At 37.9% G+C, this 26,087-nt stretch overlaps 1 protein-coding gene across 1 annotated transcript in view; it reads right to left on the bottom strand.

The window, feature by feature from the left end:
* Positions 1 to 26,087, bottom strand: part of LOC101899492 (uncharacterized) — a 54,993-nt gene that overhangs the window by 6,538 nt on the left and 22,368 nt on the right. The window contains exons 2-5 of the mRNA XM_020038385.2: positions 12,287 to 13,049; positions 8,485 to 8,766; positions 2,381 to 3,694; positions 2,184 to 2,313 (exon numbers count right to left, since the gene is read on the bottom strand). Of these exons, the coding sequence (XP_019893944.1) occupies positions 2,184 to 2,313; positions 2,381 to 3,694; positions 8,485 to 8,766; positions 12,287 to 12,418 (1,858 nt within the window). The 5' untranslated portion in view covers positions 12,419 to 13,049. The remainder of the gene's footprint in view (positions 1 to 2,183; positions 2,314 to 2,380; positions 3,695 to 8,484; positions 8,767 to 12,286; positions 13,050 to 26,087) is intronic.

Below are 26,087 nucleotides of genomic sequence, written 5' to 3'. Positions count from 1 at the left end.
CGTATGTTAATTTCGCGTTTTATGAGCTTCATGGAATTTTAAAACTTTGACCCTTTGTGGGGGAGGTACCTGAAGGGGTGGACCCATATATTCCATCTTCACATCAGACCATCGGTTAATGAAAAATATTGGGATATGTGTAGTTTAAAGACAATCGGACTCTTACATCACATCTTATAAAAGTTATAATTATTCAAAATATTGACCCATTGTGGGGGAGGTACTTGATGTAGAGGACCAATATTGTAAATTTTCGCACCAAACGAAATACTCATGTCAGACAAAGAATATATATTCTTGATCCGCGTACAATTCTAAGTCGATTTACCGATGTCCGTATGTCTGTTTGTCCGTCTGTCTCTTGTAATAACGCCATCTTTCGAACGTATAGGCCCCATATATCAGTACCTCCCTATATTCGGTATTTTGACGAGTATAGGTACAGTACCCACCGAAATTGTTTGGAATGTCGTATTTGAACTTCGTAATTTATGATATAGCCAGAAAAAATGACAGAAAATTGTCTATGCTGGGTAGGTCTTGGCACAGCACCGATATAACGGTACCTAACTATATAAGATATTTTGATGATTTTACCTACATTATTCACCGTTTATTTCAAGTTTCCGAATTTGAATATTGTAATGGCTTATGACAAACAATGCCTATGTAGGTCCACGTCGTATAGACCCCAATAAAATTTTTAAATTTTAAACAACATATTTTAAGGATTTTATTTTTTGAAAATTTTTAAATTTGTTCCAAATGGTGGAGAGTATTCAAAGTTCGGCCCGGCCGAACTTACGGCTTTTTAAATTGTTTTTTTTTTGAAAATTTTGATGTTTTGTGGAGGAGTAACCAGAAGGAGTGGACCGATATTGCCCATCTTATTATCACACTTAGAGATAATAATATTACGATGTGCCAAGTTGGGACCAAATCGCATACTCCCTTCGAGAGTTATCGTGCGTAACAGCCAGCCAGAGAGACAGATGTATGGTCTGCCATCGTTAGATTGATTCTAAATGTCCTAAAACGTATTTGGTCTAAAGAGACCTAGGGCCTAAAACCGTTATTTCGATGAGGCACGTTTTGGCCGTATTTTTAGCCATATCGCCGAGGGTATAGTAAACCTAAATTATCAACGGCTTTGATCATTAAAAAGTTATAAATTATGTTCGAAGTTGGAATGATTGTATAAAGTCCGAAGAGCTCGTGTAGGGCACAATTAATGTGGAGCCTCAGAAAGGACAGTTCTTTTCGGAATTAGCACTAAACGAGGTACATTCAGGGTTAGAGTGTAGAAATTTAACATGTGGTTTCCTATTCATGTGAGGCATTAGGTGACGTATTTTTGTGTACATTTGTTTTGAAGGTTTGGGGATGTCCCCCCCCCCCCTCCTCCACAATTTTTGAAATTTTCGTATTAAGATTCCTTGAAAATCGCTGATTTTAAACACAAGAATAATTTTAGTCGGCACATTTAATTTTCTAGTGTTTTACCAAAGAGGTCTTTTTGTACTTTTTTAATAATATGGTTAAAAATCCCTTAACCGTAGCAAGTCAAAATATTCTTCAAAATTATGTGTCATTAAATTCTACTTTATTTCCTAGAAGACATCAAAAGTTGAAATCTTACCCAATATATATGATGATATTATCAACAATTTCAATAGGGTTCAACCTTGGGCCAAACAAATGATTTGTGTCAATTTCCGCTCAATCAGACAATAAATGCGACCTGTACTTTGTTGACAAAAATACATGGACAGACGGACGGACGGTCAGACAGACGGACATGCATAAAACGTCTCAGAAAGTGATTAGTGAAAACCAGAACATGCCCTCTCTATTTAGGTTATTTTGCTATGTAAACTATTAAATCGCCGATGTACGTGTCTACTGTTTTTAGCTCTACTTTTAAATTCTGTTGGATTTTCCCGGTAATTATTTTTTGTGTTGCACAGTGTATTTCACTCTTTACCTTGAAGACAAAACATTTATAAGATCCACTAAGACAAATTCTATGAGAAGTTTCAAAGATCAGTGCTATTTTAACAAGGTCGTTGACATACATGTTATATTAAGTGGCGCCCAAACTGGTGTTTGCATAAGGTGTTATTATAGATACTACGTCTTTGATGGAAACATTTATTGAAAGGATTAAAAATTGTACCACTTACATATGACCACAATGCGTTTTGTGTGCCGCAACAGCATGCTCAATGTGCAGGAGACAATTAGCTGCATTACTCCCATTCCAATAATAGCTCCTGCTACCATACTTATACCCAAAGAGCAAGAGACAAAGGCCTAAAAAGAATAAAATTATTTCATTAATTTCGCAAACAAAAGACCCTTCATAACTCCCCCCACTTACCGTCAAGAAATCACTTAGTATATAGGCCTGTTCCGTGCCAATAAAATACGCCAGGGGTCCCGCAAACAGCAGCGTATCCGTCATACCCTTGATGCGTTCATGACGAAAGGTGGCCTGTACCTTGCCGGCCAGTACCAGAAGTATCACTGAAATCAAGGCAAATATTAAATAAATGCCAATCAGGGTTGATGATCCGGCCCGAGGCTTTTCCCGTATAAAGGGCGAGAAGATGGTCTCGTTGATTTCATCATCTTCGGCAGCTGCATCATATTGCCAAAGGGGACACATATCGGCCCCACATATGCGACTACCATGCTCATCCAAATTGTAATATTCGCTTTTGTATGGCGAACCCCGACTCCAGACATAGGGTGTACTGGGTATATAGAACTGTACAGCCTGGGCGTGGGGTGAGGTGTTGTTCGGTACCGCAGACACCGGTGCTGTTTCCGTTGTGCTGGGGGTAACGGTTGTTGTTGTTGTCGTCGACGTTGTTGCTGGTGTGGTTGTAATCGGTTTTGTGTGGCCCAAACAATTCCAATCCCTCGATGTGCAGGACAAGACCATGGAGGCAATTATGGCTCCCAGTATTATACCAATATCCTTAGAGGCCTGGATCCAGCGACCTAACCTACGAACTTTTTGATCACGATTACAGGATAGCTTATGTTCCTCCCACGAGTCCAAGGCATGCGACGACATCAATGTGCACTCATGCTGCGAACAACTCAGTTTGCTGCCGAAATGCACGACAACAGCAATTTTACTTATCCACGAAGGACTGTGGGTTATACCCAGGATAATGTATGCCGGCAGTAGGGTGTAAATCGATGGATACAGATGACATATTAAAAATAAACACACAGCCACATAATTGACTCCCATCAAAATGGTGTAGCCAAATTTGCGAATAAGCTTTGGGGTTACCAACGACATACCCGCCGATATGAACAAACAAATACTGAGGAGCAGTGATCCGATATTGGGTCCAACTTGCAGCCATTGTTCTCGATGATGCCACACTGAGTTGGAGCCTTGCAGGCCAAAGATTGGCACCAACACCGCACACATTAGACCGTGGGCCAGTGCCAAGAGAGTGAAACATTTCGTCACCTTCTGACGTACATGGGCCGGCACTTTGTAACGGCAATTGCGATTGTTTAGCGAAATTAGACGTCTTATCGAGGTGGCACCTATGGAGCTGTTGATTGATTCTCGACGTCTCGATGCTGCCAATGCGGCCTGAACATGATATGACGAAACTGGATTCACACGATGTGATCTGGTCGATATGGGTGAATAGGCTGGCAGGTGCTGGAATGAGATATGAGAGAGAGAGAGAGAGAGATAATCAAGAACTTTAATTACCTTATTCCAAAAAAAAAAAAGAAATAGTATTATTTAAGGCAGGGCCGGGAGAGAGTCGCACATCAATGCTCTCCAAATTTTTTTACTCTCTGATTGCATTGTTTTAAAATGGCTCTGCGTTTGAGTGTGGAGAAAATTAAGCTCATTGAAGGCACACTAACCAGGCCCTGATGTAAGGAGACCCTTTGTGCTTTTTGACCGTTCAAGATTGTTTTAAATAAGTGTTGTTTTTGGCAAAATGTGAATGTGAAAGTAAGACCAGAATAGAATTCTCGTGTCCCCATTTTGAATCTACGTATTTCACTTTAAAATAGCTAACATCAGAAGTTACTTTTAATTTGTGAGGGGAAGTTCTTGATTTATTTTTGATTTTTTTTTTTTTGTCAAGAAGTCTTTCTTATTCCAAGATTATCGATAAGAGGACCCTTAGAAAAAGGTATTTAAAACCATGCCTTCCATGATGTCTTTGGAAAATTTGCAAAACTATGCAATTCAGGAAGGCAATATCTTTAAAAGTCTGCAATTTAGCCTGGAGGTCCCATCCCTTCATTCAAAATCAAATTTGGTAGCTTCAAGCTCTTTCGAACAATTATACTACACATTTCCAAATCAATCTACATATGTCAACCTCAGATACCAAGAGTGGGTTTAATGTAAAATTTCAGGATTTCCGATTTGTAATATCCCCCCGAAATTAGATATGGATGTCACTATTGATATCAGTGGTCAGGAGAAGAAAATGGTTTAGGATATGCGTACTATATTTACTTGTACTAAATGGTACCATTGCTGGACTAAATTTGGTACAATTATAGTAGTATAGTAAAACCAGCTCCTTCTCTCATTCATCCCACATCCATATCAAATTTCATGATCCCTTTACCCATTACCAAATTTAGTACTTTTCCTTGCTCTTAAAATACGCACTTTCAAGACAATACCAGACACCTAAAGAGACCTCAATATCAAATTTCGGGATTCCCGCTCTAAGTCTATACCCAATACCCAATTTAGTACAATTATTGTACGCATTTTCAAAACTACTTCCATATCTTAACCACAGACACTATCAGTGAGATCTTTATCAATTTTCAGGATTTCAACTTCCTTCCTTTACCGAATACCTAATTTAGTACTGTTCGTACCAATATAGTACACATTTTCAAAATCACTTCCATATTTCAATTTCAGATATCAGCAGAGACCTCAATATCAAATTTGAGGAATCCAGCTCTATCCCTTTACCCAATACCAAATACAGTACCATTTAGTACTTTTCATACAATTATTGGGCACATTTCCGAAATCACCTCCATATGTCCAAACTACACATGAACAATGACCCTAATACCAAATTTCAGATTTCAAGCACTATCTGTTAACTCAATACAAAATTGTACCAGCACTGTATTACTTAGTACTATTCGTGCACTTGTAGTACACATATTCACAACCACCTCTTAATCACAACCACCTCTTACCACCAACAGGGACCGTAATACAAAATTTCCAAATTACAGCTTCACCCGTTCACCCTAAGCCAAACTGTTCCAAATTCAGTACCATTTAGAAGAGTTCGCGCACTTAGTACAAATTTCCAAAACCACTCCAATATACAGGGTGAGATGAAAAAACTGCAACAAATTTAAGACTGCTGTCATTTTTAAGCCACTCGTCCGTTCCAGTTATAGCTCATTATATTGTTTACAAGCGTACAATAGCATTTTGGTGAGAATTTTCCAGAAAAAAGTTATTCGTCATGCAATTCAAACGCGATAGTGCGATTTCTTTATATTTGGCTGGAAAACCACAAGTGGCTATCGTTAGAGCACTTCAGCATTTAAAGTGAATAAATCCTTTGTGTCTCGTACCATCGCTCGTTACCGTGGCACTGGTAGCGTAGCCCGACGTCAAGAAAGTGGACGGAAGAAAACAGCAACATCAGCAGAAATGGTTCGAAAAGTAAAGAAGCGACTTGATCGAAACCTGTTTACTTGCCAAAGAGGTCAGCTGCAAATGTGCACCTTCGGTTGGCCACCAGAACTCAAGCACCGGTCATGGTGATGGTGTGGGCCGCCATAACTACCCAAGGTCGCTCTCCGCTCGTATTAATCGATCGTGGCATTAGAATTAATGATGAATATTATCCCGAAAATATTCTGGAGGATGTATTAAAGCCTTGGGCACGCAAACATTTTGGCCGCAGACTTGGGATATTCCAACAGGACTCAGCACCATTGCACTCAAAACGCGCCACCCAAGAATGGTTACAAAATGAGGTTCATCGCTTCATTTCCAGCGCACAATGGCTACCAAATCTCCGGATACCAATACGTTGGACTATTGTGTCTGGAGTATTTTGGAAAGCAAGGTTGGAACTAAAAAATACCAAGGCGTCGATAACCTCAAGCAAGCGCTCGCCGGAAATGGGGCAAAATACCGCAGATCAATATTCGGGCAGCGTGTGACGGTTTCATTGGCCGTTTGAAGGGCATAATTCGTGCCAAAGGTGACCAATTCGAATGAACCTAAACTTATTCTAAAATTTGATGCTATTTCCGACATGTTTTGATTTCATTCAATAAACTTAAAAAAATGGAAACTGCTGTTGTAGTTTTTTTATATCACCCTTTATACATCAAACTTACTTTCCAACCTTGATTTTCATATCAAAGTTCAAGCGATTGGCTCTATTCGTTCACATAATTCCAAATTGTACCATTTTAGAAGTTTAGTACCTTATTAGAACTTTTCGTATCTTTAATGTTCGAATTACCAACAAGTAAAAAAAAACATTAAGTTCGGCCGGGCCAAACTTTTAATACCCTCCACCTTAGGGTAAAAGAAACATTAGAAGAAAGAAACCATTAAAATGCCGAATATCGGGATATACCGTTATATGGGGGTTACACCAAAACGTGGACCTATAATTACAATGTTTCGCTACACGAACTAGGACCCATTATGACCCACAAATACTAATTTTTAGACAAATCAGTGAAAAAATGTGGCAAAAACCATCAATATACCGAATATCGGGAGGTACCGTTATATGGGGGCTATATCAAATCATGGACCCATGCATGCAATGTTTCGCCATCGAAGCTGGAACCCATTATGACCAACAAATACCAATTTTTAGACAAATCCGTGAAAAAATGTGGCAAAAATCGTCAAAATACCGAATATCGGGAGGTACCGTTATATGGGGGCTATACCAAATCAAGGACCCATACATGCAATGTTTTGCCACCGGAGCTGGAAACCATTATGACCCACAAATACCAATTTTTAGACAAATCCGTGAAAAAATGTGGCAAAAACACTAAAATACCGAATATCGGGAGCACCTTTATATGGGGGCTATACCACAACGTGGACCTATACATGCAATGTTTTGCCACACTCTCAGGGATCCGTTTTGATCTACAAATACCAATTTCCAGACAAATCCGTGAAAAAATGTGGCGTAAATCATCAAAATACCGAATATCGGGATGTACCGTTATATGGGGACTATACCAGGACGTAGGCCGATATATCTTATTTTCAATACCAACCATCCTAGACACAATACAAATAGCTCTGCTAAATTTTGGCGCTCTACGTCAAATAATGTGGGCTGTATCGTGATTTCAACAGACAGACAGATGGACAGACAGACGGACATCGTTAAATCGACTTAGAATTTTATGCTGATTATGAATATGATTATGAATATATTTATGGGGTCTAAGACGAATATTTAAGGATGTTACAAACGGAATGACAAAGTTAGTATACCCTCCTTTCCAAGGTGGAGGGTATAAAAACTCTGTTGTACATCTATCCCACAATCTTCCACTGACTCTTCTTCCTTTTAGTGAGGATTCTAAAAACCAATCGGACATTTCACTACTCTTTTGCATATATACATCAATAATGTGATTGATACTGATTATTTTCCAGTGGAGAAGGAAATTTTGAAGTTAAATTTTTAAGCTAAATCGTACCAGGCAGAGGGTCGGATATCGCCAGATCGTGTCCCAATTTTTACTGATATCGTGGGGGCACATCAAATGGGACGCATTAAATGATACATACCCTCCGTATCAAAAAGGCTAAAGGGAATAAGAAATAGGATCTCTTCAAACTGATGGCTTTGAAATAGGTTCAACTTGCTAGTTTTACATTTTCTGGCTAATCTTTTCTAGCCACATTACTATATTTACTCCAATTACATTACCACCAAATTCCCAGCAAAAATATGTTACATGCCTAAAAGTATGCCATAAAATTATCACTTTATGAAAGTTATACTTATTTGACACTCATGCCTGCACTTATTACCCCCTTGTGATTGCATCTAAAAATAGAAAATAATATTTCTGATGAAGTTTTCCCTTGTTGAACTTCCCACACAAATTATTACCAGCATTCAAATTTAATAATATCCGTTTAATATCCTTGGGGTTTAAATGTGTTTTTTTTTTTCAGCTATCAATTTCCCATTACTAAACTTCTACCATGTAGGAGGTGCGCTGGGCCAACTATGCCATTGCATCAGAAAACTTGTTTCAAACAAACACACATACATACAAATATTCAAAACTCTGACGTGGGAACACGAAAACAAGTTTTCTTTGTTTATTTCCGATTTCATTCATAAATTTCGTGGAACTCTCCAAAACAAAACTTTTACTTTAACCCAGCATCATCGGCACAGTAACAGTATTTTCCTTTTCGCCACCACTCACCTCCAGAACCTGATCATCCCAAACATTGTGTGTTGCACCCGAGCTGCGTGTTCGCAGCACCCGATGTCGGTTAGTCAATGAATGACGATAATAATGTTGATGTTGGTGTCCATGGTGTTTGTGTCCAGCACCCAGGCCGTAGCTAAGCAATGCTGCACCACCAACGGGCAGGGCACCACCACTTGCCGCGGCACCACCAGTTGCTGCTATTGCTGTGTTATATGGCGCCATACTACCGCCCATACCCAGGCCCGCCATTAGATATGGGTTATATGAGGATTGCTGAAATCAAAAGAGAAAATATAAATTAGTAGATGCATTTAAGGGAGTGTAATAAGATATGCTAAGAGAGAGAGAGAGAGAGAGTAAAGGAGAGAGAGGGGGGGAGAGATAAATATTAAATTTATTTTAAGCAGCACTGCTCAAAACCGTGTGCTATCACATGAGACAAAAAAAGAGATTATTTAAGAGAAAATAATAATTAAATTCTTCTTAATATTCATCCATTCATTTCAATTGTTTTTAAACTGGGATGTTATCCAGAATTATTAATAAATCAAATTATTACAAAAAAAACAAGTAAAAAAACATTAAGTTCGGCCGGGCCAAACTTTTAATACCCTCCACCCTAGGGTAAAAGAACATTAGAAAAAATGTGGCAAAAAACATTAAAATGCGAATATCGGGAAGTACCGTTATATAGGGGCTACACCAACACGTGCACCTATAATTACAATGTTTCGCCACACGAGCTAGGACCCATTATGACCCACAAATACCAACTTTTACACAAATCAGTGAAAAAATGTGGCATAAATCATCAAAATACCGAATATCGGGAGGTACCGTTATATGGGGACTATACCAGAACGTGGACCTATACATGCAATGTTTTGCTACACGCTCAGGGACCCGTTGTGACCTACAAATACCAATTTTCAGACAAATCCATGAAAAAATGTGGCATAAATCATCAAAATACCGAATATCGGTAGGTACCGTTATATGGGGGCTATACCAAAACGTGGACCTATACATGCAATGTTTTGCCACACGCTCAGGGACCCGTCATGACCTACAAATACCAATTTTCAGACAAATCCGTGAAAAAATGTGGCATAAATCATCAAAATACGGAATATCGGTAGGTACCGTTATATGGGGGCTATACCAAAACGTGGACCTATACATGCAATGTTTTGCCACACGCTCAGGGACCCGTCATGACCTACAAATACCAATTTTCAGATAAATCTGTGAAAAAATGTGGCATAAATCATCAAAATACCGAATATCGGGAGGTACCGTTATATGGGGACTATACCAGAACGTGGACCGATATATCTCATTTTCAATACCAACCATCCTAGGGACAATACACACACTTGTGCCAAATTTCAAAGGTCTACGTCAAATAATGTGGGCTCTATCGTAATTTCAACAGACAGACAGACAGACGGACAGACAGACAGACGGACAGACAGACAGACAGACGGACATCGCTAAATCGTCTTAGAATTTTATGCTGATTATGAATATATATACTTTATGGGGTCTACGACGAATATTTAGAGGTGTTACAAACGGAATGACAAAGTTAATATACCCTCCTACCCATGGTGGAGGGTATAAAAATACAAATTATATTTTAACACGGATTTTTGATGATTTAAAAAACTAAGAGAAATTGGACTGGTGAGAATTAATGAATTGAGCGTAAAAGCAAAAATTTCTCTTGAGTTGTAAACTTTTATTGTTTTCTTAGTTTTTGAAGAACTTCTAAATACACTGTGCAACACAATTCATTTTTCCAATAATTATAGGAAAAAATCCAGCAGATTATAAAAGTTTATCTAAAAATAGAAGATACTTATATCGGCGTTTTAAAAATTTACATCGCAAAATAACTTAAATACAGGGGACAAGTTTCCCTCTCTTCCACATTAAAGCAAACAAGTAAAAAAGCGTCAAAATACCGAAAATAGGGAGGTACCGTTATGTGGGGCTGTACGAAGACGTGGACCTGCATTCACAAATCTCTGCCACAGGCTGAAGTACACATTACAAACTTCAACTACGATATTTGAAAAAATTCTGGTAAGTAATGTCGCTAAAATCAACAAGTAAAAAAGCTGTAAATTCGACCGGGCCGAACTTTGAATACCCTCCATAGTTTGGAACGAATTTTGCAATTAAAAAAAATAAAATCCGTTAAAAATTCCGTTTAAATTTTAAAAATACCGACTAGAGCCGTATGTATAGGACGACGTGGACCTGCATAGCCAACTTTTGTCGGGAGGTACCGTTATATGGGGGCTTTACAAAGACGTGGACCTGCACGTCTGTCATAGGCTGTAATATCCATTATTAGCGTCAAATACCAAATTTGAAACATTTCCGGTGGATAATGACGATTAAGTCACCAAAATACCGAAAAGGGGCTCCTACATGGCCCATTTTCAATATAAAAAGTCCTGCAGACATAATATACATTTGAATAAAATTTTATCACACTACTTCATTTCGTTCGGAAGCTATAGTGATGTAATTCAAGCGTAAAGTTCTAAGTCGATTTAGCGATTTCCGTTTGTCTGTCTGTTGTAATCACGCTATCTTTCGAACGAATTGAAATAGAAGGTTAAAATTTTGCACACATATTTATTTTTCCAGTAGACACGTTAAGTTCATAAGTGTGCCATGTAGGTCCACGTATTCATATAGCCCCCTTATAACGGTACCTCCCGATAGTCGGTATTTTGATGATTTTAGCGACATTGTTCACCGGAATTGTTTCAAATTTGGTATTTGAAATTCGAAATGGATACTACAGCCTAAAACGGGAAATTGTCTGTGCAGGTCCATGTCTTCGTATAGCCCCCATATAACGGTACCTCCCTATATTCGGTCTTTTGATGATTTTAGCGACATTATTCACCGGAATTGTTTCAAACTACGTATTTAGAGTTCGTAATGTGAACTACAGTTTGTGACAAAAAATTGTCTATGCAGGTCCAGGTCTTCGTATAGGCCCCATATACCAGTATCTCCCTATATTCGGTATTTTGGTGATTTTAGCGTCTTTATTCACCAAAATTTTTTCAAATTACGCATTTAGAGTTCGTAATGGAAATTCCAGTCTGTGACAGAAAATTGTATATGCAGGTCCAGGTCTTCGTATAGGCCCCATATACCAGTACCTCCCTATATTTGGTATTTTGACGAGTTTAGGTACAATACTCACCGAAGTTGTTTGAAATGTCGTATTTGAAGTTCGTAATGGATGCTACAGAATATGACAAAAAATTGTCTACGCAGGTTCAGATCTTCGCACAGCTCCGATATAACGGTACCTCCCTATATACGATATTTTGACGATTTTAGCTACATTATTCACTGTTTATTTTAAGTTTCGAATTTGAATATGGTAATGACTGTGGAATATGGTAATGACTTATGACAGAAGTTATTAACAGAAGTTTTTAATAATTTTATTTCCAAATTCGTTCCAAATGATGGAGCGTATTCAAAGTTCTCTTTTGCTTTTTTACTTGTTCTTATTAAAATTAACAAATACATTTTTTAATGACCATATTAGAAAACATTTATATTTTAAAATCTACAATAAATCATGAAACATTACTGAACTTAACTATTAGTTTTCTCTTTAATATTCTCTTTAGCGTTATTGCTCATCTCTGTATTACCAAGATATTTTAAAATTCTCTTAACTATCGTAACTCTTTCATTCTCTCTCCAATGCTCTCTTTGAATTGATTACATTTACTTATTTCTCTTCACTTACCTTTCTGTGCTGCAAACGTTCCCTCTCTCGACTGGCTTCACGTGCCAGCCTCTCACGCATTTCACGCTCTCGTCGCTTTTCACGTTTGCGCTCCAAATGCTCCAGCTCATGTAAATTAGGTAAACTACCCATGTTGCTATTTTTGCGTCTTACGGATTGTGTTTATGTGTATGTGTGTGTGTTAGGTCCTGCAGAAAGTGAGAGTGAAGGTTGTTGACAAAAGGACAACAACGATTCTGTAGTTTATTGTTATGCTATTGTTTTTGGATTCTCCCAAAATCCTGCCGCACTCTCCCTTGCGTCACGAAAAGGACGCCACCAAAGCGGAGGGACAACAACAGAAATAGGAGATTATCAGGCCACAAAAAGGGACGGTTGGTCACATAAAGAACCCGAACTTGTGATGAATGCTAACATTGCTTTTTCTGAAGTAGTTGTGGTTGTTTTTGACAGCTGACCACCTTCGTCGGATGGACCCTTCATCCTTGTGCTGGGGTCTGTGGTTTTTGCTTTTGTTTTACTTGCTGTGGTTTTCTCCGTTCGTTGCTTTGGTGATGATGTTTCCCCGAAACGAAAAAAGTGTTAATTAAAAGATCCAGCTCATTGTTGTTAAACAGGACATTTTAATGTTGTAACATTCTAAAGCCACACCATGGTAATGGCGGCATCGCCAAAGTCAGAGGAGATGACGATGATTTAAACGCTGGTAATGGGGAGAGCATTTTCTCGGTTAAGTAAAGTCAATGAGACAAAGGAGATAATCCTGCAAAGAAGCAAAAAGGATACCAAGAAGGACAAATGAGTAACATGAATTCTTAACAAGCTTTGATGAAGATGATGATGCTGTTGTTTCCTTGTTTTCCTTGTTTTCATATTTAATAATGTCTTCATAATTAAAAGTGACAGCAGCCATTTGTTGCTGGCATAGGTCAAATATTTTGATAAGCCATTAGAAACTTAACAAAGGACCTCTTAGCAGTGTTAGGTAACAGGTCACGGAGAAGAAAGGAAATAACTTAATTTAGAGAAGATATGCTAGAAGGGGTTTCCCATAGGAAAACTTCAATTCAGCCCGGCTGAATGGGGGTTTCCCATAGGAAAACTTCAATTCAGCCCGGCTTAATGGGGGTTTTCCATAGGAAAACTTCAATTCAGCCCGGCTTAATGGGGGTTTTCCATAGGAAAACTTCAATTCAGCCCGGCTTAATGGGGGTTTTCCATAGGAAAACTTCAATTCAGCCCGGCTGAATGGGGGTTTTCCATAGGAAAACTTCAATTCAGCCGGGCTGAATGGGGTTTTTACATAGGAAAACTTCAATTCAGCCCGGCTGAATGGGGTTTTTACATAGGAAAACTTCAATTCAGCCCGGCTGAATGGGGGTTTACCATAGGAAAACTTCAATTCAGCCCGGCTGAATGGGGGTTTACCATAGGAAAACTTCAATTCAGCCCGGCTGAATGGGGGTTTACCATAGGAAAACTTCAATTCAGCCCGGCTGAATGGGGGTTTACCATAGGAAAACTTCAATTCAGCCCGGCTGAATGGGGGTTTTCCATAGGAAAACTTCAATTCAGCCCGGCTGAATAGAGGTTTTCCATAGGAAAACTTCAATTCAGCCCGGCTGAATAGAGGTTTTCCATAGGAAAACTTCAATTCAGCCCGGCTGAATAGAGGTTTTCCATAGGAAAACTTCAATTCAGCCCGGCTGAATAGAGGTTTTCCATAGGAAAACTTCAATTCAGCCCGGCTGAATAGAGGTTTTCCATAGGAAAACTTCAATTCAGCCCGGCTGAATAGAGGTTTTCCATAGGAAAACTTCAATTCAGCCCGGCTGAATAGAGGTTTTCCATAGGAAAACTTCAATTCAGCCCGGCTGAATAGAGGTTTTCCATAGGAAAACTTCAATTCAGCCCGGCTGAATAGAGGTTTTCCATAGGAAAACTTCAATTCAGCCCGGCTGAATAGAGGTTTTCCATAGGAAAACTTCAATTCAGCCCGGCTGAATAGAGGTTTTCCATAGGAAAACTTCAATTCAGCCCGGCTGAATAGAGGTTTTCCATAGGAAAACTTCAATTCAGCCCGGCTGAATAGAGGTTTTCCATAGGAAAACTTCAATTCAGCCCGGCTGAATAGAGGTTTTCCATAGGAAAACTTCAATTCAGCCCGGCTGAATAGAGGTTTTCCATAGGAAAACTTCAATTCAGCCCGGCTGAATAGAGGTTTTCCATAGGAAAACTTCAATTCAGCCCGGCTGAATAGAGGTTTTCCATAGGAAAACTTCAATTCAGCCCGGCTGAATAGAGGTTTTCCATAGGAAAACTTCAATTCAGCCCGGCTGAATAGAGGTTTTCCATAGGAAAACTTCAATTCAGCCCGGCTGAATAGAGGTTTTCCATAGGAAAACTTCAATTCAGCCCGGCTGAATAGAGGTTTTCCATAGGAAAACTTCAATTCAGCCCGGCTGAATAGAGGTTTTCCATAGGAAAACTTCAATTCAGCCCGGCTGAATAGAGGTTTTCCATAGGAAAACTTCAATTCAGCCCGGCTGAATAGAGGTTTTCCATAGGAAAACTTCAATTCAGCCCGGCTGAATGGGGGTTTTCCCATAGGAAAACTTCAATTCAGCCCGGCTGAATGGGGGTTTTCCCATAGGAAAACTTCAATTCAGCCCGGCTGAATGGGGGTTTTCCCATAGGAAAACTTCAATTCAGCCCGGCTGAATGGGGGTTTTCCCATAGGAAAACTTCAATTCAGCCCGGCTGAATGAGGGTTTTCCCATGGGAAAACTTCAATTCAGCCCGGCTGAATGGGGGTTTTCCCATAGGAAAACTTCAATTCAGCCCGGCTGAATGGGGGTTTTCCCATAGGAAAACTTCAATTCAGCCCGGCTGAATGGGGGTTTTCCATAAGAAAACTTCAATTCAGCCCGGCTGAATGGGGGTTTTCCATAGGAAAACTTCAATTCAGCCCGGCTGAATGGGGATTTTCCATAGGAAAACTTCAATTCAGCTCGGCTGAATGGGGGTTTTCCATAGGAAAACTTCAATTCAGCCCTGCTGAATTGGGGGTTTCCATAGGAAAACTTCAATACAGCCCGGCTGAATAGGGGTTTTCCATAGGAAAACTTCAATTCAGCCCGGCTTTAAATCTACATTTGCTGAAATCTCTATTCGTGTTTTTCAACAATTTTAGTTTTACGACCTCTCCAAAATGTCATTAATTATCTCTACAACCCTTTTCATTTGTCAAGTGCCAAATATGAGAACACCCACTTCTTTTAGCTTGTAATTTATGAAAACATTTCATTAACACGCCACAGCTACCTCCCCCTCCTCCCGCATGAACAAATTTACCTGCCAAAATGAAGTGTTATTATAATAAAACCCTGCATTCCCCACCCTCCTCAATCTTCCATAAGTTCAATCTAATAATGAAGCTGTCTATCAACTGTTCTTTTGCCACTGAATCTATCCTCATCATCATTATTTGAACGTTTGTGCATCTCCATGGCAGAGCTTTGGTATTGTCAGGTTGGGGGCGGGGGGTGGCAATGTTGTGAATGGCATGTAATTACATGGGAAACCTTGACATTGGACAAATCAATGGCATGAGTGGCGCAAAGTGTTATCCCAAATAACAATCGCTGCTATAAAACACTACAGAATTTTCCGAGATTTATTTTCCACACGTGCCATCTAATTGGAGGACAATCAATGACGAACGCGATTTTTAGGTCATAGACTATGAAGTCCATTACAATATTGCCCTGGAGGTGAAGAAAAAAATTAGATAATAAGATTTTCTTAGAATCCTTTGGTCATTAATTCATTACCTCAAATCAACAAACAAATCAGGAGGATAAAAAAAGTGTCACCTGGGAGGACCTATCTTCGATGTTTTCTCTTAAATTTTTTAATTCCTCCATGCGAGTCTCACTGCGGGAATGGAATTTACCCACCACAATTAAGAAAAAGTCCATTAATTATAACCTGATTGCAATTTAAAACTATCCATTGTAGTACCCTTAATGTCCTTGTTTTTTATTCTTCGTTTTAATGCGAGTGCATGATTAATGGACTGTATCACGTTTCTTTTGTCCTTATCTATACCATGGCACAGAAAATGTGTCATTTATGTGCGGCACTGTAGATCGTGGCTTTTAAAGTATTTAACTTTAGGTGGAGGAGCTTGAAGAAGTCTCAATAAGAAGGACTAAAATGCTGGTCAATGGGTTAAAATATTTTGAAATAGTTAAGAAAAAATTATACGTCCGGCGGAACCTAGTGAACTAGGCGCTGTAAACCAATAGCTAATTGTGAGCGATTCCAATGCAGGAAAAGTGATTCTTTTCAGACAACAAAATAAACACAATGATCAACTAGTAAGTGCACGCCACTTCGACAGCGTAAAGACCACCTTCAAATTTTAGATCTGATCCAACAGTTCGTATTTGGCCTTTTTATACCCGACAACACTATGTGTTGGGGGTATTTTAATTTTGAGCTAAGTCGATCTAGCTATGTATGTCCGTCCGTCCGCCTGTCGCAATTATGGCCCGATTCGCACGAAATTGAAAATAGAGGTAGGGTTAGGGTCAGAATAGAACCCTATTGCTTTTGGAGATGATTGCAAAATATTTGGGGGTTGAAATGGACCAAAAACTGAAAAATGTCCTAATTTTGCAGTTGCTCTACAGGTCGCAATTATAGACACATCGTCGCAAGCTAGCATAGGGCTAAAGCTTAAGCCTAGACATAAGCCTTCTAATTTGGATGGTGATCGGATTATATTTATTGGGTGAAATAGACCATAACATTTGTGTTAAGTAAAAGTCAAATTTTCCAATAAACAGCGGGTATTTTTAATCCTGCCGAAATCACAAATGACCGTTACGTAGATGCCGATAGTAAATATATCGGATATATATAGGGAAATATATGCAAAGTGTATATACAAAGGATGCTTATATCTCAAGAATGGCAGGACCGATTTTGACAAATTTTGTCAATTCAGAATGTCCTATTGGCATAAAAGAAAAAAATCAAAAAAAAAAAATCGCATAAAAGATGCCAATAATAATGTTAATATAGATTTGTAGTGTTTTGTCGATTTTTTTTAGTTTTTCATATTTTTATCGCATGCGATTTTTTTTTTTCCTAATTTGACTTATAATATTGAAGAAGTTGAAGTTTAGGACAGCGCGTAGAATGAGCCACTATTTTTGTGTGAAAAAATACCAACATTTCCATTCTACCGAATCTCTGAAAATAACTTACAGACGAAATCCAAAATATTCCAAAGGCGAACTTCTCCCTTTTTATACCTTCCACCATACTATGGAGGGTATATTAATTTTGTCATTCAGTTTGTAACTCCTCGAAATACTCATGACAGACCAAACAAAGTATATATATTCTTGATCAGCGTAAAATTCTAAGACGATTTAGCCATGTCCGTCTGTGTGTCTGTCTGTCTATCCGTCTGCCTGTCTGTCTGTTGTAATCACGCTATCTTTCGAACAAATTGAGATAGAAGGCTAAAATTTTGCATACATGTATATTTTGCCAGCAAGCAGGTTAAAATAAAATAAAAAAAAAAAATAATAATAAAATGGGCCATGTAGGTCCAAGTTATCATATAGCCCCCATATAACAGAACCTCCCGATATTCGGTATTTTGATGATTTTAGCGACATTATTCACCGGAATTGTTTCGAATTTGTCATTTGAAGTTCGTAATGGATACTACAGCCTAAGACAGAAAATAATCTGAGTAGGTCCATGCTTCGTATAGCCCCTATATAACGGTACCCCCCGATATTCGGTATTTTGATGATTTTAGTGACATTATTTAACGGAATCGTTCCAAATTTGGTATTTGAAGTTCGTAATAGATGCTGCAGCATAAAACAGAAAATGGGCCATGTAAGTTCACGTCTTCGTATAGCCCCCATATACCGTACCCCCCGATATTCGGTATTCTAAAGATTTTAGCGAAATTATTTACCGGGATTGTTTCAAATTTCGCATGTGAAGTTCGTAATGGATACTTCAGCCCATACCAGAAAATTGTCTGTGCAGGTCCACATCTTCGTATAATATTGTAATAACTTATGACAAAATATGCCTATGCAAGTCCACGTCGTCGTATAGGCATTCGGTATTTTTAAGATTTTAACAGAATTTTTAACGGATTTTATTATTGTTTTTTTTTTTGGAAATTGTCAAATTTGTAACAAATGGTGGAGGGTATTAAAAGTTCGACCCGGCCGAACTTACAGCTTTTTTACTTGTTTATGCTGATTTCGTTGACGAATATATTCAAATGTCGTAGACAAGCAAATCATACAGATGAGTCTAAATTTGGAATTACAGAGGGGCCTCTTGCATTTGAAGATGATCGCAAAATTTTCAGGGGTTCAAATGAACCAAAAACAGAAAACATTTCCTGATAACACAATTGAAACTAATCGAGACGGAATTTTCCATGAGTAGGGAGTTAAGGACAGTGAAGAAGTCTAGCATGTCGGATAACCATTGGATTATATTTAGCTGTAAAATGGATCACAACAACTAACAGCATGAGTGAGTGTGTAAATATTTGGCAAATGCCCTGGCCAAAAAGCTAAGGGTAATATCTGGGCAGAGCTCCGTTGCGAAATCTTCCAAAATGTATTTGGACATAAGGGGGCTTCTAACATATTGTATTGCTGTAGGGTATCATATGGTCGGCCCAGCACTGCTATAGCATTCGCTTACTTGTTATATATTACTAGACTTTTAGTTTTTGGAAAAGAATAATAGGAACATGGTCACCTTTTACACCAAAAAATCCTCAAAATCTTTCGTTTTTAAGTTTAGTGAGTAGGATATTTGCACAACCAATGCACAATGGACCTACATCCAATTTTTCTGCTCAAACCTGTTTCAACGTCTCCATATGTAAGTCCTATAAACCAATCAACACAAATTAAGTAACATTTAGTGCGCATATACAAAGCAATCTACATCTCCCCGTCCTACATACAAAGAGTGATCCAAAATTATCAGATAGTACTCTTCGACCAATTACAGTACGCATTCGGAATCCACCACCAGATATCAATACCAGATACCAACTGAGATTTCGGGATTCCAGCTTTATATATTCACTCAATACCAAATTAGGTAACATTTAATACTTTTCGTACACATTTCCAAAACCACACACATTTCCACATCCAGATTTTCAATTCCAGATTCCAACAGAGACCTAAGTATCAAATTTGAAGATTTAAGCTGCATTCCTTTATCCAATACCACATTTTTTACTATTTATTATTTTTCTTAAAGTTTTTGGACACATTTTCAAAACCACTTCCATGTTTCAATTCCAGATACCAACGAAGACCTCAATATCAAATTTGATGATTCCAGTCCCATCCCTTTCAAATACCAAATTTAGTACTTTTCGTAAGATACCAACTGATCCCTCAATATCAAATGTAGGGGTTCCATCTCTATCCCTTCACTTCAATACCCAATTTAGTACCACCTAGTACTTTTCGAACAATTTTAGTACACTTTTCTAAAACAACCTACATATTTTAACCACAGACACCAATAGTAACATCTAAATATCAAATCTCAGAGTTTTATTTCTATCCCTTGACCCAATACCAAATTTAGTACTATTTAGTACTTTTCGTTCAATTATAGTACACATTTCCGAAACCACCTCTGTATGTCCAGATCATACAGGAACAGCGATAAAACCGAATATTGTACAAAATATAGTACGATTTAGAATTTTTCGTGCACTTGTAGTACACATTTCCAAAACCACTTTTTTATCACAAAACAACCACCAAGAAGGATCCTAATACAAACAGTTTTTAAATGCCAGCTTCTTCCGTTCATGTTTCCCAAACCCACCTCCTTACACCAACCCCATTCCCAAGAAGAAAATTCTCCTACAAAATTTTACTATCCGTTCACATAATTCCGAAACTTGGTACGAAATTTACTGCATTTTAGTACTTTTGAACGCGTATTGTTAGAATTTCGCCAGAACCCTTTAGTCTGTCTAATCCTACACAACATCAAAGACTCTCAGTCCAAATTTAAGATTTTCAGCTCCATTACTTCCCTAAATATCAAAGTTATTACTACTTAGTACTTTTCATACTTTTTAATACGTATTTCCAAATCTCCTGTCATGTATCAACCAAACCGTACAAACCTTTGTCCAAATGCCAAATTTTAGACTTCCAACCCAATCCCTTACTCAAATATCAAATTTATTACCTTTTGGTATTATGGTAAGTATCTCCACATATCAAGCGTACGCACTAACAGTGAGCCTAATCCCAAATTTCAGCACCAGACATCCCAGTACCAACATTTTACATTTCCAGATCAATCCCTTCAACCAAAACCAAATTGTATCGAATTTAGTTCCGTATAGTACAGAAGTTACACTTAGTACACACTTTGTCCAAAAACATCTACTTACATCACCACTACTTCCCAAACATATTTCTTATACCAAATGTCAAGATTTTAGCTGTATCCGCTCACAAAATACCAAAAAGTACGCAAGTAAGTGTTTTCTAGTAATATTAATACACTTCTAGTCCGAATTTCCAGAAAATCAGCATTATCCCACCCCTACCCACCAACATATACCGAAATGCAAAATTTTAAGATTCTAGCTAATCCATCAGTCAGTCACCACTTTTTACGTCTACATACAGGCTGATATGAAAAAACTGCAACCAACTTCAGACTGCATTCATTTCTGAGCCACTCGTCCGACAGCTGTTAAAATTATTCCAGTGACAGCTCATTATATAGTTTATAAGCGTACGAAAGCGTTTTGGTAAGAAATTTCCAGGAAAAAAGTTATTCGGGGTGGAATTAAAGCTTGATAGTGTGATTTCTTTATATTTTGCTGAAAAACCACAAGTGGGTGTCGTTAGAACACTCCAGCATTTAAATGTGAACAAATCTCTTGTGTCTCGTACCATCGCTCGTTACCGTGATACTGGTAGCGTAATCCGACGTCAAGGAAGTGGACGGAAGAAAGCAGAAACAGCAACATTAGCAGGTTCAGGTTGAACGGAAGCATAACAAGTGGAGAAAGATGTAAATGTTTATAAGTGCGGTTGTAAGATTTAGAAGATTTTCCAAAAGAATTTTAGTTTTATTTAATTCTTTGGTTCCTCTTCTATTGAGCTTACGATCTCGTCACTTGGTTTAAAAATGTTTTTTGTCATAGAAGTTATTTTTAAAATAACTTTTGGGGAGAATATCCCCGACAAAAAACAAGGGAACTAATACGGATTGGTGGCTCTTTCCGAAACCTAGGTATTCCCTGCCTTACCCCCTGGTAAACATTACCATCGTTCTCCACTCATAAACAAACGTTGTTTTTATAACACAACAATAAAGGGATTAAGCCTGACCATTTTGCAACAACAAAATACTATGCTATCCCGAACAAACAAACCAAACACTGTTCTGTAAAGAAGCGACTTGATCGAAATCCGCGTCGCAGTGGACGAAAAATGGCTTGTGAGCTGAACATATCGCAATATTCCATTCGGCAAATATTGAAAAATGTGCTCGGGGTAATGCCATTGAAATTCCAAAAAGTGCAAGAACTTACACCGCAACAACAACAGAAAGAAAATAGACTCAAAAGAGCTAGAGAGTTGCTTCGCTTGGCCGAAAGTGCTGAATTGCCACATTTGGTTTTCTCCGATGAGAAAACATTTGTTGTCCAGCAGTTTGTAAACAAACCATATGATGGTTTTTACTTTCTAATGAAGTCAGCTTAAAATGTGCACCTTCGGTTGGTCACCAGAAATCAAGTGCCGGCCATGGTGATGGTGTGGGCCTCCATAACAGCCGATGGTAGCTCTCAGCTCGTATTAATCGACCGTAGCATCAGAATAAATACCGAATATTACTGTCGCGAAATTATTGTGAAGGGTGTATTAGAGCCTTGGGCACGCAAACTTTTTGGCCGCAGACCTTGGACATTCCAACAGGACTCAGCACCATCGCACTGAGCAGGCGCCACCCAAGAATGGTTACAAAATGAGGTTCCTCGCTTCATTTCCAGCACACAATGGCCACCAAAATCTCCGGATACCAATCCGTTGGATTATTGTATCTGGAGTATTTTGGAAAGCAAGGTTGACACTAAAAAATATGTCGATCACCTCAAGCAAGCGCTTCGCCGGGAATGGGCCAAAATACCGCAGAGCAACATTCAGGCAGCGTGTGATGGTTTTATTGGACGTTTGAAGGCCATAATTTGTGCCAAAGGTGACCAATTCGAATAAATCTAAACTTATTCTAAAATTTGATGCTATTTCCGACATTTTTTTTAAAAAATTAAAAATGATGGCGTTTGATTTTGTTGCAATTTTTTTATCTTACGGCGTATACCGTTGTATAAAATCGATATTAAAAAGGTTCAAATTGTTTGGGCTGGCCTTTGTGCTGTTTGTGACATTTCAAAATCATTAATTTCATTGGCATTTAATTTTGTGTCCTTAGTTTTTTTACGGATGCTCTCCGAAACCATTAGCCGCTGTCACATTTTATTAACTTTTCATTTATATTCCCAGCGTTTTTTTTTTTCTTTTTGTTAAATTCTCACAACAATTCTATGAAATAATAGTTTTTTTTTTTTCAAATTTCCCAATCATTTTTCATTTATGCAATCAAATATACAAAAATAGAAATATAAGAAGTCAATTAATTTAAATGCCACTGGTTGTGGCCTCGAGTGTGTTTTTGCATCGAAAGTGCCACACCAAAATGGGGTTTCGATTTCGAAACAAAACGTGATTAGAATTTCTGGGAAAATGAATGTATTTTCGATACTCTATCCAAGCCACATGACATGATGTGAACGAATGAAGGTCGAATGCCTGTTTGCCACTTGGCCATTCAAGCCTAAAGGCTTTGACAAGCCACAGTTTAACCGGCAATATTTATCAGTTTTTGTTGGGGTAGTAGAAAAGTATGGGGTAAAAGGATAAATATAAATTGTCGATATTATTTTAAAATATTATTTTTATTTCAATCAATTTAAAATTGTTTTTATGTTCATATCTCTTCACCACAAACCCTTAACTGCTAAATCTCCAAAAATTTCCTGAAATGTAAATGGAAAATATTTTAAGAAACAAAAGCCAGTAATCCTTTAATGGATGCCACAATTTCAATTCATTGAAAATTGTCAATATTGATTTTTTTTATTAAAAGTCAAAGTCATAACAGGTATTGACCAGAATTTTAAATCTCTTGCATGTGTACTGAAAGTACTCAGCAATTTGCAGGATTTTAACATTTCCTTGGAATTATGGTGGGAATTATAGTGACATTTGCTTTTTTTGAGCGAATTTCAAATAAAAACCAGCAAAGAAAGTCTTAAGTCGGGCGGGGCCGGCTTTATGATACCCTACAACACTTTGGTGGACAATTAATTTGAAATCGGATAAAAATATATATGGGAGCTATATCCAAATCGGAACCAATCTCGAAAAAATTTGGTAAAGATATTTCTGAGCTGTATTTGATATATTTCCCCGAATATCGTTGTTACGGAGTGCATACTACGGCTGTGGGTAACAAATATAACAAATCGGATAAACAGTATATATGGGAGCTATAGCTATATCTGAACCGATCTTCACCAAATTTGGCATACTAGTTTCTAGACTCAATTCGGTCGTATGTGCCAAATTACATCCCATTTGTGCAAATATTAGACGTTTGGTGCACAATAAAATGTAAATCGGACGAAGTTATTTATGGGAGCTATATCCAAATCTGAACCGATCTCAATAAAATTTAGCAAAGGTATTTCTGACCTGCATTTGATATATTTCCCCAAATATTGTTGTTACAGAGTGCATATTACGGCTGCGGAGGACAAAAATAACAAATCGGATGAACAATATATATGGGAGCTATAGCTATATTTGAACCGATTTCGATCAAATTTGGCATACTGCAAAATTCCATACTATTCGGGCTGATATTACAAGTTTGGTGCACAATAAAGACAAATCAGACGAAGATATATATGGGAGCTATATCTAAATTTTGACTGATTATCTCAAATTTCAATATGGTTCGTCCTTGGGCCAAACAAATGATTTGTGCAAAATTTCATCTAGATAGGGCAATAAATGCGAACTGTACTTTGTTTACAAAAATACATGGACAGACGGACGGACGGACATGCATAAATCAACTCAGAAAGTGATTCTATGCAGATCATCAAAAGGAACTATGGTTCTATCTCGTTTCCTTTTGCCGTTGCAAACAAATGCACAAAGACATAATAAAGTGTATAAAAGTGTAATTCTGTCAACATTCTGCATCTTCCTAGGCGATACAACACAATTTCAATGGAGGAAGAACCACCTACACAGGGAATATTCAGTAGTTTACGTTAAACAAGTAAAAAAACGGTTATGTTTAGCCGGGCAGAACTTTTAATAGTCTCCACCAAATGCCGGTGAAAATTCACTCTCAAAGGAAAAACGTTGTATAGAGGATTTACGAAGACATTGTCCTGTAAATTTTGTCATAGGCTGTATTACCCTTTTCGAGCTTTAAATACGAAATTTGAAACAATTCCGGTAAAAGTGTCGATAATATCATAAAAATACGGAATAAAGGGAGGTGCCGTTATGTATGGGTTATATGGAGACGTGGACCTATCTAGACAATTTTCCGCCATAGGTTGTAGTACTGAACTTTTAATACACTCTACCAAATACCGTCGAAAAATACCACTCAAAGGAAAACCGTTATTTAGGAAAACGTTGTCCTGCAAAAGTAATTTTTGTCATCGACTGTAGGACCCTTTTCGAGCTTTAAATTGAAACAATTCCGGTAAAAAAAATGTCACTAATATCATCAAAATACCGAATGAAGGTAGGTGCTGTTGTATGTGGGCTATATGGAGACGTGGACCTACCTGGATAATTTTCCGTCATAGGTTGTAATACCCATTATCAGCCTCAAATACGAGATTTGAAACAATTCCGGTGAATAGTGTCAAGTGAAAAATGAACCGAATAACGGAAGGTATCGGTATATGGGGGGCTGTACGAAGCCTTGGCTAAAGTACCCATTACGAACTGCAAATACGAAATTTGAAATAATTTCGGTGAATAATGCCGCTAAAATCATCAAAATGCCGGAGGTACCATTATATGGAGGGATGTATGATATCGTGGGCCTATATATACAATTCACTTTCAGAGGGTAAAGTAATCACAAAGAAATTCTTGCAACGAATTTCAGATAATTCCATTGAAAATGTGTGGCTAAAATCATCAAAATACCGAATATCGGGGTTTACCGTTATATGGGGGCTATACGATATCGTGGATCGATATAGCCCATCTTCGAACTTGATCTGCTTCCTATTATAATTCGTTTTGATTCTTGCGTGATTACAATGGAAGTACGGATAGGGCTAAATCGTCTTAGAATTTTAAACTCATCAAGAATATACATGGTGAAATGAAAAAGACTACAACAAAGTCAAACGTCATAGTTTCTACATTTTTTTTAAATTTTATTGAATGAGAGCAAAAAATGTCGGAAAGTAGCATGAAATTTTAGAATAAGTTTAGATTTATTCGAATTGTTCATCTTTGGCATGAATTATGGCCTTCAAACGGCCAATGAAACCGTCACACGCTGCTCGAATGTTGCTCTGCGGTATTTTGGCCTATTCCCGGCAAAGCGCTTGCTTGAGATGATCAAAACTTTGTTATTTTTT

Source organism: Musca domestica, unplaced genomic scaffold, assembly GCF_030504385.1.
Source record: "Musca domestica strain aabys unplaced genomic scaffold, Musca_domestica.polishedcontigs.V.1.1 13, whole genome shotgun sequence".
NCBI classification, from domain to species: Eukaryota; Metazoa; Arthropoda; class Insecta; order Diptera; family Muscidae; genus Musca; species Musca domestica.
This window is presented reverse-complemented; position numbering and strand designations above follow the sequence as displayed.